This window comes from Nyctibius grandis, chromosome Z, assembly GCF_013368605.1.
Source record: "Nyctibius grandis isolate bNycGra1 chromosome Z, bNycGra1.pri, whole genome shotgun sequence".
In the NCBI taxonomy this organism is placed as follows: domain Eukaryota; kingdom Metazoa; phylum Chordata; class Aves; order Nyctibiiformes; family Nyctibiidae; genus Nyctibius; species Nyctibius grandis.
This window is the reverse complement of record NC_090695.1, coordinates 61,866,400-61,879,155: the sequence shown is the minus strand read 5'-3', so window position 1 is coordinate 61,879,155 and position 12,756 is coordinate 61,866,400. Positions and strand designations below refer to the sequence as shown.

The following is a 12,756-nucleotide window of genomic DNA, read 5'->3' as shown; positions in this document are numbered from 1 at the left end:
CTGCCAAAAAGAGGAATTAACAAATTAATTAACAAATTAATTTGTGACAAATTAACCAGGTTTTCCCTCATTCCTGTCTGAGGACATGTTTCCCTCTGCCTACCATTTGGCATCTCTCAGAGATGCGCAATACCAGGGTAACATTAACTACAGGCTAGTATCCGCAGTTTCAGCTGAGGACTTGTCCAGATTTGAACAAAGGTGTGCAAGGGCACCTTGTAACATCTGCGCACAGCGCACATTTGCAGATGGGTGCCAACATACAAAAGCAATTGATGGGAGGTCTGAAATGAAAACAAGAGACACCTTGAAATTTCACGGAGAAGCACTAAACTATACTGAAAGTTTTAAGGCATAGCCTGAAAAAGATTAGGAATATTTTCCCCAGACTGAAGCTGCTGCTTTCATAATTCTTCCACCAGTGTTCGATACAGTCAGTTCTGCAATATGGTTTTAACAGAAATCTGAGATACAAAAAAAAAGAGAAAACATAAAAGTAGTGCATAAGTTGGATTTCTCCAACAACACATAGAAGACCTTTCAGATGATTTCTTCAAATATAAAAAAGAATGTAATGGAAAATGGTTCTCAAATGCAGCATTCACCACTGATTATGCCTGATAGCAATGATAAGCAGACTGTGCACTGGATAGACAGAAATGTAAATAGATTTTTAAAAATGTGATCATCTGTTTGATACAAGACAAACAGCGTGAGCCAGTCATATGTTATCATCAACAATGACACGAGCCAAGTTTCTAATTTTGTACCTTGTTTACAATAAGCAAAGGGAAAAATAATTATGCACTGAGCCTAATCAATAGAATATGCAAAACACACGTATTGAAATGAAGCTGCCTCATGGCAAAGGACCTTGACAGGCTTGAGAGGTGAGCTCGTGCAAACCGCCTGAAGTTCAACAAGGCCAAGTGCAAAGTCCTACATGTGGGTTGGGGCAATCCCAAGCACAAATACAGGCTGGGAGGAGAATGGATGGAGAGCAGTCCTGATGAGAAGGACTTGGGGATGATGGTTGACAGAAGCTCAACATGAGCTGGCAATGTGCTTGCAGCCCAGAAGGCCAACTGTATCCTGAGCTGCATCAAAAGCAGCGTGACCAGCAGGTCGAGGGAGGTGATTCTGACCCTCTACTCCGCTCTCGTGAGACCCCACCTGCAGTACTGCATCCAGGTCTGGGGCCCCCAACATAACAAGGACATGGAGCTGTTGGAACAAGTCCAGAGGAGGGCCACGAAGATGATGAGAGGGCTGGAGCACCTCTCCTATGAAGAGAGGCTGAGAGAGTTGGGGTTCTTCAGCCTGGAGAAGAGAAGGCTCCAGGAAGACCTTCTAGCAGTTTTCCAGTACCTGAAGGGGGCCTACAGGAAAGATGGAGAGGGGCTTTTTACAAGGGCATGTAGTGATAGGACGAGGGGTAATGGTTTTAAACTGAAAGAGGGTAGATCTAGATTAGATATTAGGAAGAAATTCTTTCCTGTGAGGGTGGTGAGACACTGGCCCAGGTTGCCCAGAGAAGCTGTGAATGCCCCCTCTCTGGCAGTGTTCAAGGCCAGGTTGGATGGGGCTTTGAGCAACCTTGTCTAGTGGAAAGGTGCCCCTGCCTGTGGCAGGGGGGTTGGAACTAGATGATCTTTAAGGTCCCTTCCAACCCAAACTGTTCTATGATTCTATGATTCATGCCCTTGATTCGTAACTTCAAATTTAGGGGTCATTTCAGGAAAAAATGTTATACTATACTAGCTAGAAAACTGAGACCCTTTCTCCCAGTCTTTCCAGGATTTATAAATTTCCTTCATTTACATGACAAGTATCTGGGTTTAGTTTAATTTCACCATTTGCTGTCCTTTATCATTGTAGTATGACTAAAACTGCACGATGCACAAGTAGACAGGATTATGCATGGCTTGAGGAGTAGTTTTTCTCCTTATAACCTAGCTACTTAGCAGTAGCTTCTTAGCTACTATAACAGAGTTAAATAAGCTCCACTGTCTCTGGCAAGAGGAAGCTGGGAACTCCCCACATTTGCTACACTGATTTAATTGCATCAGTCCCTGACAAATTTAGTAGCTATTTGTCTAGGTAACTCTAAGGCTTCTCTCCCAACTCTCAACCTTCCTGTATTTTTAGAAAAACATTTTTAGACATGGCGGGGTCTAAAATGTAGGCTGGGCATGGGATTTGCTTGGGAGCATTCAACAGCCTGCCCCTCTCTTCTCAGCAATCCAGCACCACAGCTGAGGGACACTGGACTTTAAATCCTTCCTCACAGCAGAAGTGAAAAAGAGAACAGGTGTATTGCAAGAGTGGATCTTTAACTGGAGTTCAGTAGCTTATTTTGGGTTGAATAGGAACACCATGTGGACCTATAGACCTTTATATGGGAAAAGATCTCTGCAACAGCGCCGGAGGATGTTTGAGATATCTTTGTTCCAGTCAAAGGCATGTGCTACTGGGAGATGGAGAGGTGGGCAGGCACATATGGTTTCTGGTGGAGGTACACTGGCTATCAAAATTACTGTTGAGAGGAGAGAGACAGGCACAGAGGTTGAGGAGCGTGAATCCACTTGCACTAATACTGGGAGATTCAGAAAGTTTCTTGCAGAAGCAGGGAATAGTAGAGGGCATAGGCTGGGAAGGGGTTTGTCAGAGAACTGCTGAGGAAAAGAGTAGAAAAAATTGCCAGTAGGTATCAACATTAGTGCTACACTGGCAGGAAGAAGTCTGTTCCTCTGTGATGCTGAGAGGGGCAAGGGTAGCAGGCAGAGGTGGTGCTCACCCAGGCTGAGGGGAAACAGGGCTGTTTTGACTAGGAAGGCTGACATCAGATAAACGGCGTACCAGTAGTCCTTCTAGCAGACCATAGCACTGCCACAAGAGACAAGTGGAGGCCCATCTCAGGGTAAACACTAGTAATTCACCCAGCCACAGTACCCAGCCCATTGAGAACTGCATCAAGGAAACACAAACACGAGGTACACATACTCTTCTCTGAGCAGATGTTTTCCTAGTTTTCGCCTTCCAGAGCAGAAGCAGCATAAAGTATCTAGTGATGTGGCCTTCACGGTGGCCTGCTTTTTATGAAGTTTCTTTCTTCTTCTCTACTTCAAAAACTCAATTTCATTTCGTGATTACAGAAAAAGAAAATTAATCTGACGAGACACTTACCTGCTTTGCAGGCACAAGAACCATCTACTGGTGAACAGATGGCTTTGTTTTTGCAGTTGCATACAGAGGAACAGTTCACTCCGTATGTCCCCAGAAGACAAGGAGTACCACAAGCAGCATCCTGAATTACACAAAAACAGAGTCTAAAAACTATTTGAGGAGATTCAGACAATATAACTAATAAATGGCCTAAACTGACTCAGGTGCTACAAAAGCCGGAAAACATACAGCCCATGACTGTCCTAGGCTGTCACTAAGTTATCCTGAATTCAAGGAGGAGGGAGTCCTTCATGCTTTTTAAGACTACAGTAAGCATTAGTTTTCTATTAGTTGCTGTGAGAGCTCAGGTCACGTAGCTAACAGCACTTGGTTAGATCAATGGCCAGTATTTCATTAATAAAGAAGCCTTTTATGAAACCAAAACACAGTAAGACAGCAGTTTAATGGAACGTAATGTGGATATGTTTTCTATGTTAGATTAGCATCCAATGCACAGGTAACAGCAAACATGTAAAAGCTGCAGAATAATCTGTCCTGAACTGTAAAAACAAACGTTTTTGTCTAGAGTTTCTCAGGATGGAGCATGAGGAGTTGGTGCAACAAGATAATGACTGAAACCTATTGTTCCTCCTTTTATCTAGATTTCAACAGCACACTCTCATTCTTATCAATGTCTTACAAAGCAACAAACTTTTCTTTCTTAAAATGGCTTCATTTCAGTACTGAGAACGAATCATAGATTTTGCCTTATCAGGGTCTCATAACACACTCAGTGGTACCTAAATATCCTTACCTTTCTTTTACTGTGGTGGAGAAAGGACACTGTGGCATCTTGAAGAATTTGGCACTTAACTAAAGGCAGTGGAGTTGAAAATGGACTGTGAAAGTGAGACTTATTTACCTTAAATCCAGGGGCACAGGTGCATTTTCCAGTCACACTATCGCAGTCAGCACCATTTTGGCAGCTGCAGATCTGCTGACACGACTCGCCATAGAATCCCGGGGAACACGTCTCATTGCAGTAGAGCCCAGACCAACCAGGCTTGCAGGAGCATTCCCCAGACAAAGGGTGACAGCTGCCAGAGGGGGATGAAAGGATAAATAATTCAGGACTAAATGTGACATCAACATTATTTTTTTTTTCAGAAAACAAAATGCTGTTACAGATAGGTTGCATAAAGGATCTTGCATGCTATGCATAGAGATGGTTTTACTCCCCAAACCACAAAGCAAAGAGTTCTGTATATGTATATATAAATGCATGCCAGTTAAGATAAGAAATGTAACATCATATAACATACAGACATTTTGGGCAGACATGGAAAGAAAAGAAGAGATATAATTTTTCTACAGCTAGTTGAAAAGAAACCTATCTGAAACGCAGTTTTTACCATAAAATAGATATCCATGGTTACAAACATTAAAGTGATGAAATCATTAAATTCCCCAAAATGTATTGCTGGGTTTCCACTCCAAGTACAATAGGATCATTTTCATAACACTGGCCAAACTCAGCAGCATATTGTCTGAGAAATATGATGCTTTGGTAAAACAGCGTGGCATCCAAAACAAAACAATACAATAACACAGCACCCAATGAGTAGCAAGCACGCTCTTTTCTTTAAATCATTCGTTGAAAAGAGGACAACTGGCATCTTTCTGGGAATGATACAAAATCATTTGCATTGGGCAGAAGTCAGATATACTATCAGAGCAGTGACCTTTTCGAGAGTATCTATCCCCCCTGTGTTGGCCATACCTGGTGACAGACCAGCTGTCCCTACCTGGAACAGCAGTTTCATTGAAGGGCCAGTCAGACAGCTGTTGCCTCATAACAAATGGACATCATCAGCTGTGCAAAGATATATGTGCTGGAAAAGTAGACACAATGGGGTACTCTGTAGCACTCTGGCAGACAAAGCACTTGCTTAATTCTCACCAAAGCAAAGCCTTAATATCCAAATCCCATATATTTACAATGGGAAGACTGTTTAAAGATATTTGTCTGCCACTGATTGAAGTGAAGTTCCTTTAAGTGTGCTGGAAAAAAAATGTGCCTTCGTCCAGATGCATTAAATGACCCATGACGAGTTTGATCTTGCAAGATTTGCTGACTCCTTGTGTAGGGGTGTGTTTGAAACGGAGTATTTTTCTGACCATTTGAAAGTCTGCAGAAATACCTACTGCACTTTCAGGTGGTATTAACAACAATATTCTCTGAAAAAGTTGCAACATAACAAGGGAATGCAATATCAGTTGCAACTGCTCTTAGACTGCAGCACTACTCTTGTCAAAGTAAGAGTTTCCTATTTCTGAATACAACCAACTGACAACATACTGCTGATCAAGGAAAGTATGAATTATAAAGGTTGGAATGTCATTATGCATTCTGCTCTCTATACATTATTGCATACAGTATGACATCATAACAATTTGAGGGTCTTAAAGATACTAAAATCTCTTTGACACTATTAAGCTAGTTTAGATAAAGTGAGAGGAAAGGTCTTTTTAACTAAATGATATATGCAGAAATGGTTCAAAACTCATGGTGTTCATAGGCAACAGTCCTGGTTATTTGTTCAGTTAAAAGTATACCTGCCATGAAATAAGGTGAAATGGAAATATTCTCATACAAAATACAGACAAAATTATGAAAATACATGATGCAGCAAGATAATCAGATTTGTCCCCTATTCCTCACTTCCTGTAGGCACCCAGTGGCATTTTGGATCCAATTCCCATGTTTCTTTTCACTGGAAGAATACAGGGCAGGGAGTATGAAAAGATTTTTCAATCCAAAACTGAACAGTCATTATGATATGAATTAGAATATATTTATAACATAAAATTAGTAGTACTGTCATTTTAAGACATAAATCCCAGCGTCATTTGTTTTTGGGTTTTTTGTTTGCAGGAGAGGGGGAAACCACACACATGAGCAAGCATTGGCTATGAAGCAGAGGCATTGACATTCTGTGCCTCCCAGTGGGTCTTACTAAGGCCTACTTGCACATATATTGATTGACACCAAAATTAGTATTCTGTAATTTGTAATTAGACATAGGAAGCTGGAGCACTTCTGAAGCTTTTTGATGGGTTCTCATGCAGTTAGCTTAATTGGCAATAAGATTTATATATTAAGACAGGGAAGTAAAGAGATGTTGAGAGATACTGCCAGCACATCCGCTTTTATTCCTGGTCTTTTGTTCACACTTTCTGGAAATACAATCCTACTCTGTCCAGAGACAAAAAATATTTGTGGGTAGTTGATAATAATATTTGAAGGGCTTAGATTAACTTAATGATTTTCATATGATTTATATAGGTGTTTCACAATTACAAGATCCAACTAAACTCCGTAGCACCCCATGCAATATAAAATTTCCATGAAAAGCTCTCGTACATGTACATACAAGTCCATTAGAAAAATGTAAAATTGCAAGATGCCCTAATCTTGACTTTAAAAACACACACAGACTATACGAAATAAGCATACATCATACCATAAAATTCCACTCAACCCTATATATGTATCTCAGAAAAAGCATGAGACAAAAGAAACCCCATTAGAGCTCATGTCATGAATAAACCTTAATTCCAGCCTGAACTACACCAAACTAGCTGGTGATACAGAATGACCCCAGCTGATCCTACCTACAGGTGTGAAGCAGTAGTGGAAGATCACCAGAACGAACTCACAAGTAAAAAAGAAAACAGGGACATCACAAATTTAGCTTGGAGATCAACCTGAAACCAGTGCATACTATGTAACACAGGTGTAACAAATACTCTTTCTAAACCTTCTAGATAAATATGCAGTTGCAGTCTGCCCTTTTTACTTTTTCTGAATGATCGTCAGGTGTCACTTGAGTAAAGGCATGACAATACTCAGTCTAAAAGTAGTCTAGGCTAGAAAAACATTCCCGAACAAAACGAAGTGACAATGTTGATGAAGGCAGATCGAGGTCTATTTTTGCTCACTCCTGCAAACTAGATCTTCAGAATGACAAGTTTCTGTAAGCCCCACAAACTGTGGACGGAAGTGGCAGGGACACGAGTCTGCTCACAGCACTGCTGTTGTACCCCATTGAAAGAGTGTGTATAATGTGGTCTTACTTTAAGCCAGCTAGCGCTCACTCTAGGTTTTTTCTTGACTATGGAGTAAAAAGGGAAAAATCGATAATGTCACCTAGTCACAGAGAACAGAGGTCTCTGTCTGATTTGCGCTCTAGCTCAAATCCTTTCATATATATCAAACGATGCAATAGAGAAGAACCATTTGTGAAAAAACTCTTGGTACAAGAGAGCTGTTACCTGCTGCTGTCTGGACCCCTCAAAAAGAATAAAATCTCTCAAGTATATTTATATCTAATCCTTTATGAAGCATTTAATAAAGGCTGCTGATACAACTAAGAACAAGGATGGGCTTGCCTTTTGTCCCCAGGAGCTGCCATCAACCAACAGCAGCAGTGAAATCCCTGTAGCTTAGCCTACCCAAAATGCAAATTATGAATTATTGCCAAAGCTGTTTTGATTCAATTTCCTCAATCACAAAACAGTAATAAAAATATGTATACATTTTTGAACTATGGTGTATTATAATGTTTTTGTATCTTTAAGTATTTGAAGAAAATGGCTAGACACATACTTGTATACTACAACCTATGTACACATATTTTACAGTAATATTTTTTGGCGCTAACTGTTTTTTTAACTACCCTTTAGTTCATTTCCATATCTATGAATACCAAGAACATAAGTAACAACCTAGAGCTCTACGCCTACCAACAGCTCCTCTTCGAGGATATCTAATCCGTATCTGGGTCATACCCAGACAAAGAAAAGCTTTTACGATATCAAGGCCCCTAGAAGTTCTAACAGAATCCTAGACTGACAGACACACAAAGTGTATTTGAAGAAGGTCTTGTACCTCTTTTTTGTGCCCTGGGACGACTGGTTGTTACATTGCTGCTAAATGGGTTAGTGCTATGAAGAAGATCCTTTGGCTACAGCCAGCCCAAACAGTACTTGTGGAAGGCAAGTAAGGGATGAGGATATTCCCAGACATGCTTAAAAAGTTTTCTCCTGGCTGATTGATATTTTGTGAGAGATGAAGACAGCCAGACACAACTGGCTTCTCAAAAGCGTGAAGTGTCTGTGGGGAGCTTTGTCTTCTGTACCATTACTCAGATGCCCTTTGATTTCTGTTATTTGGTGGTCTTAATCACTTCCTGACCCAGGGGGAAAGAACCTATATATGAAAAATACACTTGTGAAGTCATGAAAATCTTTGCTTTCCTCACAGATCATCATGCCCTTGCAAATATGCTCCTGCACCTACAGGGCTGTCACGTGCCCTTTGATTTGTCATACAGAGGGGAAAATGTTAAAAAAAAGACCAGCCATATGTGGCTGTTTACTTGTGAACATTTATGATCTGATTTGACCACAAGTTGTCTTCCAGCGATATAAATGAAGGAACAGCTGTGTTGAACATGAATCAGAAGTAATCCCTGTAATATCAGAAACACTATACAGTGCTATGCATTCCTGTCAAACAAGGCTTCTACAACAGTCTGCAGACAAATTTTCAGGAAAGTAGCTAACCATAATTCATAACACAATAGTATTTGGTCTACTAGCATAATTTGAGAGCTAGATAGGTCAGCATTATGGTGCCATTTATTCTTGAATGCATTGCCCAAAGAATGAATTGCTTGACTTTATGTCAAAAACTCTGCATTTTTTCAAAAGACATTTCAAGTAAATGGGATAAACAGAAGTGTAAGCACACAACTGTAAAAGCATATGAATAGAAAGGGAAAAGAATTCAGTTTGCTGTCACATGGTTTGTCAATGAAAGGTACGTTGAACAACTCAGACAATCCACAAAGTAATTTTTCACAGAGGCCTAGTAGAATAGGTATTTCCATGTATGTGCTTGAGTGCTTTTACATAACTGCGAAATTCGGACCAAAGGATTTTGTTTTATCTATGAAGAAATGCGCATCTTATATACAACATACAGCAGCGTTCTATGCGACAGTCAATAGTTTCTGCAAATTTCTTCTACAGCTATGTGTTTTGTAACAAGAGTAAGCTGTCCAGAATTGTTCTATAAATATGTTGGCTCGCCTAGACTGACATCTGACATTCCTCCCTCACAGCTGAAAGTTTGTCTCCAAATAGCTAGTTCTATGATTTTCACAACAATATGCTGAAACACTGCAAAATCCACAAAGACCCACAAAACTCAAAAAACAGGACTCATTACCGTCTGAATAAGAAGAGATGATACAAGCTAAGCCAACTGGAAAACTTTTCATTCGATTTCCAGGGATCAGATTTTACCTACTTTCTAGAAAAATCATTTAAATGACAAAAAATGTATTTTTGAAACCTAGATTTACAAATGGTAAGGTTTCAGAAATTTTGTATTAAAATAGTCACCTACACCAATTCTTATATATGTATACAGAGACAGAGAAATGGATTCTCCCGTCATGCCCCACTCGTAAGACTATACGTCCATTGATTTCAATTCAGTTATTTCTCATCTACAGTACACCAGAATATGCGAGGGATGTATGATGTATCCTGACTTTATACAGAATCACAGAATCAATCAGGTTGGAAGAGACCACTGGGATCATCGAGTCCAACCATTGCCCTGACACCACCATGTCAACTAGACCATGGCACTAAGTGCCATGTCCAGTCTTTTCTTAAACACATCCAGAGATGGTGACTCCACCACCTCCCTGGGCAGCCCATTCCAATGTCTAATAACCCTTTCTGAGAAGAAATTCTTCCTAATGTCCAACCTGAACCTCCCCTGGCGAAGCTTGAGGCTATACCATGAACAATATAGTGGTTTATTCATGTGGTAAATATAGACAAAGGTCACACTTCATCTCAGCAATTATTTAATGGGTCAGAGACCAAATGCAGCGGTGAATATTAAGATCAAATATAGCTGCAAGTACTAAAATTCAGAAGCTCTTTTGGGTTGATATTTTCTTTCTTTATATGGTTAGAGAACACCAAGTACTCTTACAAGTCTTTAGCTGTTTCCGTTTGCATGAAAGTACTAGAAAACTCAGGAAATATTTTCAGATTATATTCAGATTTCTATGCTCTATATAGAAAAAGAAAACAGGCTAAAGGGTGTAAAGCTTACTTCCAGGTATTGGGCATGCGGCAGGGACACTTTTTATCACACTTGAGACCATAAATTCCCTCAGGACAAAGCCTTGTTTCACAGTGCTCTCCGGTGTATCCTGGTTCACAGAGACAAGCACCACTAATATGGTAACATTTCCCACCATTCATACACTTGCAGATCTCAGCACACTGCACTCCGTAAGTCCCCACTGGACACTCATCTTGGCATCTGTGAGAAACACAAACAAACAAAAATTAGTTTTATTTCTCATAAACTACAGCTTTTGGAGATTTAAGGGAAATACAGTTTATGAGGAATCTTTTACACTGGTCTAAAACACCTCTTCAGTAGAGCAGGAATTTATATAACTTCGTATTTTAAAGAGCCTGTCTTCATTGTTTCTTTTGCTGCTCAGCTAGACAGGCTTAAAAACATTGGCTCTGCAGATTCCTTTGGAAAAGGTCTCCCTTCTCTCCAACAAAGGAGGCAATGTGCATACACAGACCATTGCACTTCATATTCAGGAACCAGAACAAAACCAAATGCTCTTAAATCAGACCTGAAGTAAGAAGGAATAAATTTTCAAGTATTTTGTTTCAAAAGCCATCCATCTGTAACGTTTTAAAGTGATCTAGATTCTCCATTTAGCAATGGTGTGAATAGCCAGCAGACACCCACGCACCTGCAGACGCTCAGGCCAGGAAGTTCCCTGGCAATCACGTTCAGCAGTCTCTGACGAGAACATTTTCTAATTCTGTTTCCAAACACTTGTTTCCAGATCACCTTTCTTTTCAGAATTTCATTCTAAACCTATTTTTTTTGTTGTTGATTTTGTGCTTCAAATATTCATAGGATGACACCAGAAAATCTTCAGGAACCCAAACCCGTTCTTTTCATCTGACTTTTCTAACAGATGAAAGTGAAAATTCGTAAAGACTTGAGTTTAACCCATAGGGGAGAGTAGCAATGATTTTTGTGCTCCTTAAGGAAAATATTTCCTAATAAAAAGACTTCTTCACCAGACTTTTCCTCTTTCACTCATCGAGCTTTTAGAAGATAGCTGCTTTAGCTAACAGTCTTATTTCCTTAATGTTTTACATATGAAAGACATTATTTAACCTAAAGATCAGACTGTATGTTTAGCTCTCCAGTCTGACTACTAAAAGACAATTTTCAGTACCCTGCTTCTAAAACTTGCAACTCATTTATTGATGAGTTTCTGGATAGCAATTTCATTTGGCAATGTATTTAAGAGATATAATACGAGTTTGATGTTTTCAGCTTTAACTTCTCTGTGTTTTATAACTGAATTGTTAAAAAATTGAAATGCCAGTACCACTACAGCATTACTAAAAGCTCCAGCAATAAACGCACTTAAAATATTTGATTATATGTACAAGAGCAGATGTCTCAGCTTAACAGGTTCATGCCTCAGAGCCAAGGATGAGATTTCATAGCTTACGTCTCAGGGAAAATCCCTGTATTTTTCAACATAAGCATCCTATAAACTCGGAATTATGTTGACATAGACAAAAAGACAAAACAGCTAAATTCCAAAGCTTTAGGGCCAGAACATGCTGACATTGAAGTCCTGAGGTGTGCTGTGAACTCAACAAGTAATATAAGGCACATAACATCTTCTGGTACCTGTAAGTTTTACCAAGTTACATGTTGTCCAAAAATATTATTCATTAATGTTTATAAATATGTAAAGGGCAAGTGTCATGAGGATGGAGACAGGCTCTTCTCAGTGACATCCCTTGACAGGACAAGGGGCAATGGGTACAAGTTGGAACACAGGAGGTTCCACATAAATATGAGGAAAAACTTCTCTACGGTGAGGGTGACTGAACACTGGAACAGGCTGCCCAGAGAGGTTGTGGAGTCTCCTTCTCTGGAGACATTCAAAACCCGCCTGGACGTGTTCCTGTGTGATATGGTCTAGGCAATCCTGCTCCGGCAGGGGGATTGGACTAGATGATCTTTCGAGGTCCCTTCCAATCCCTAACATTCTGTGATTCTGTGATTCTGTGATTATTTGATAATACAGCACATTATTATGGCTTTATCAGCTTATAACCTGCTAATTTCCCCAGTCCTATAAAAGAATTTCCTTGGTTGTCCCTTTCCATTTTTCATATATACTTGGCTTTTTTTCTTTTTTTGTATGATTGGTGGTTTATTACAGGAGAATTTCAAAGACACGTGATACAAGGCACTGCAAAATCTAGTACTGTTATCTAGCAGTTTCACAGTATTCGTAACTCTGCCCTGACTGAAGGCACCCCTCTCCTTCAGAGGTGTAGCATAATAATAGAGCTAATAACCCTGTTTAAATGTTTCCTAATGAAGTTATACAAATAAAGCTGAGAATGAATTTTCTCCAAATGACAATCAGGAAACCC

At 39.8% G+C, this 12,756-nt stretch overlaps 1 protein-coding gene across 3 annotated transcripts in view; it reads right to left on the bottom strand.

The window, feature by feature from the left end:
- Nucleotides 1-12,756, bottom strand: part of MEGF10 (multiple EGF like domains 10) — a 92,337-nt gene that overhangs the window by 41,361 nt on the left and 38,220 nt on the right. For all 3 annotated transcript variants that reach the window (XM_068422533.1, XM_068422534.1, XM_068422535.1), the window contains exons 8-10: nucleotides 10,367-10,579; nucleotides 4,088-4,262; nucleotides 3,187-3,307 (exon numbers count right to left, since the gene is read on the bottom strand). In XM_068422533.1, coding sequence (XP_068278634.1) covers nucleotides 3,187-3,307; nucleotides 4,088-4,262; nucleotides 10,367-10,579 — 509 coding nt within the window. The remainder of the gene's footprint in view (nucleotides 1-3,186; nucleotides 3,308-4,087; nucleotides 4,263-10,366; nucleotides 10,580-12,756) is intronic.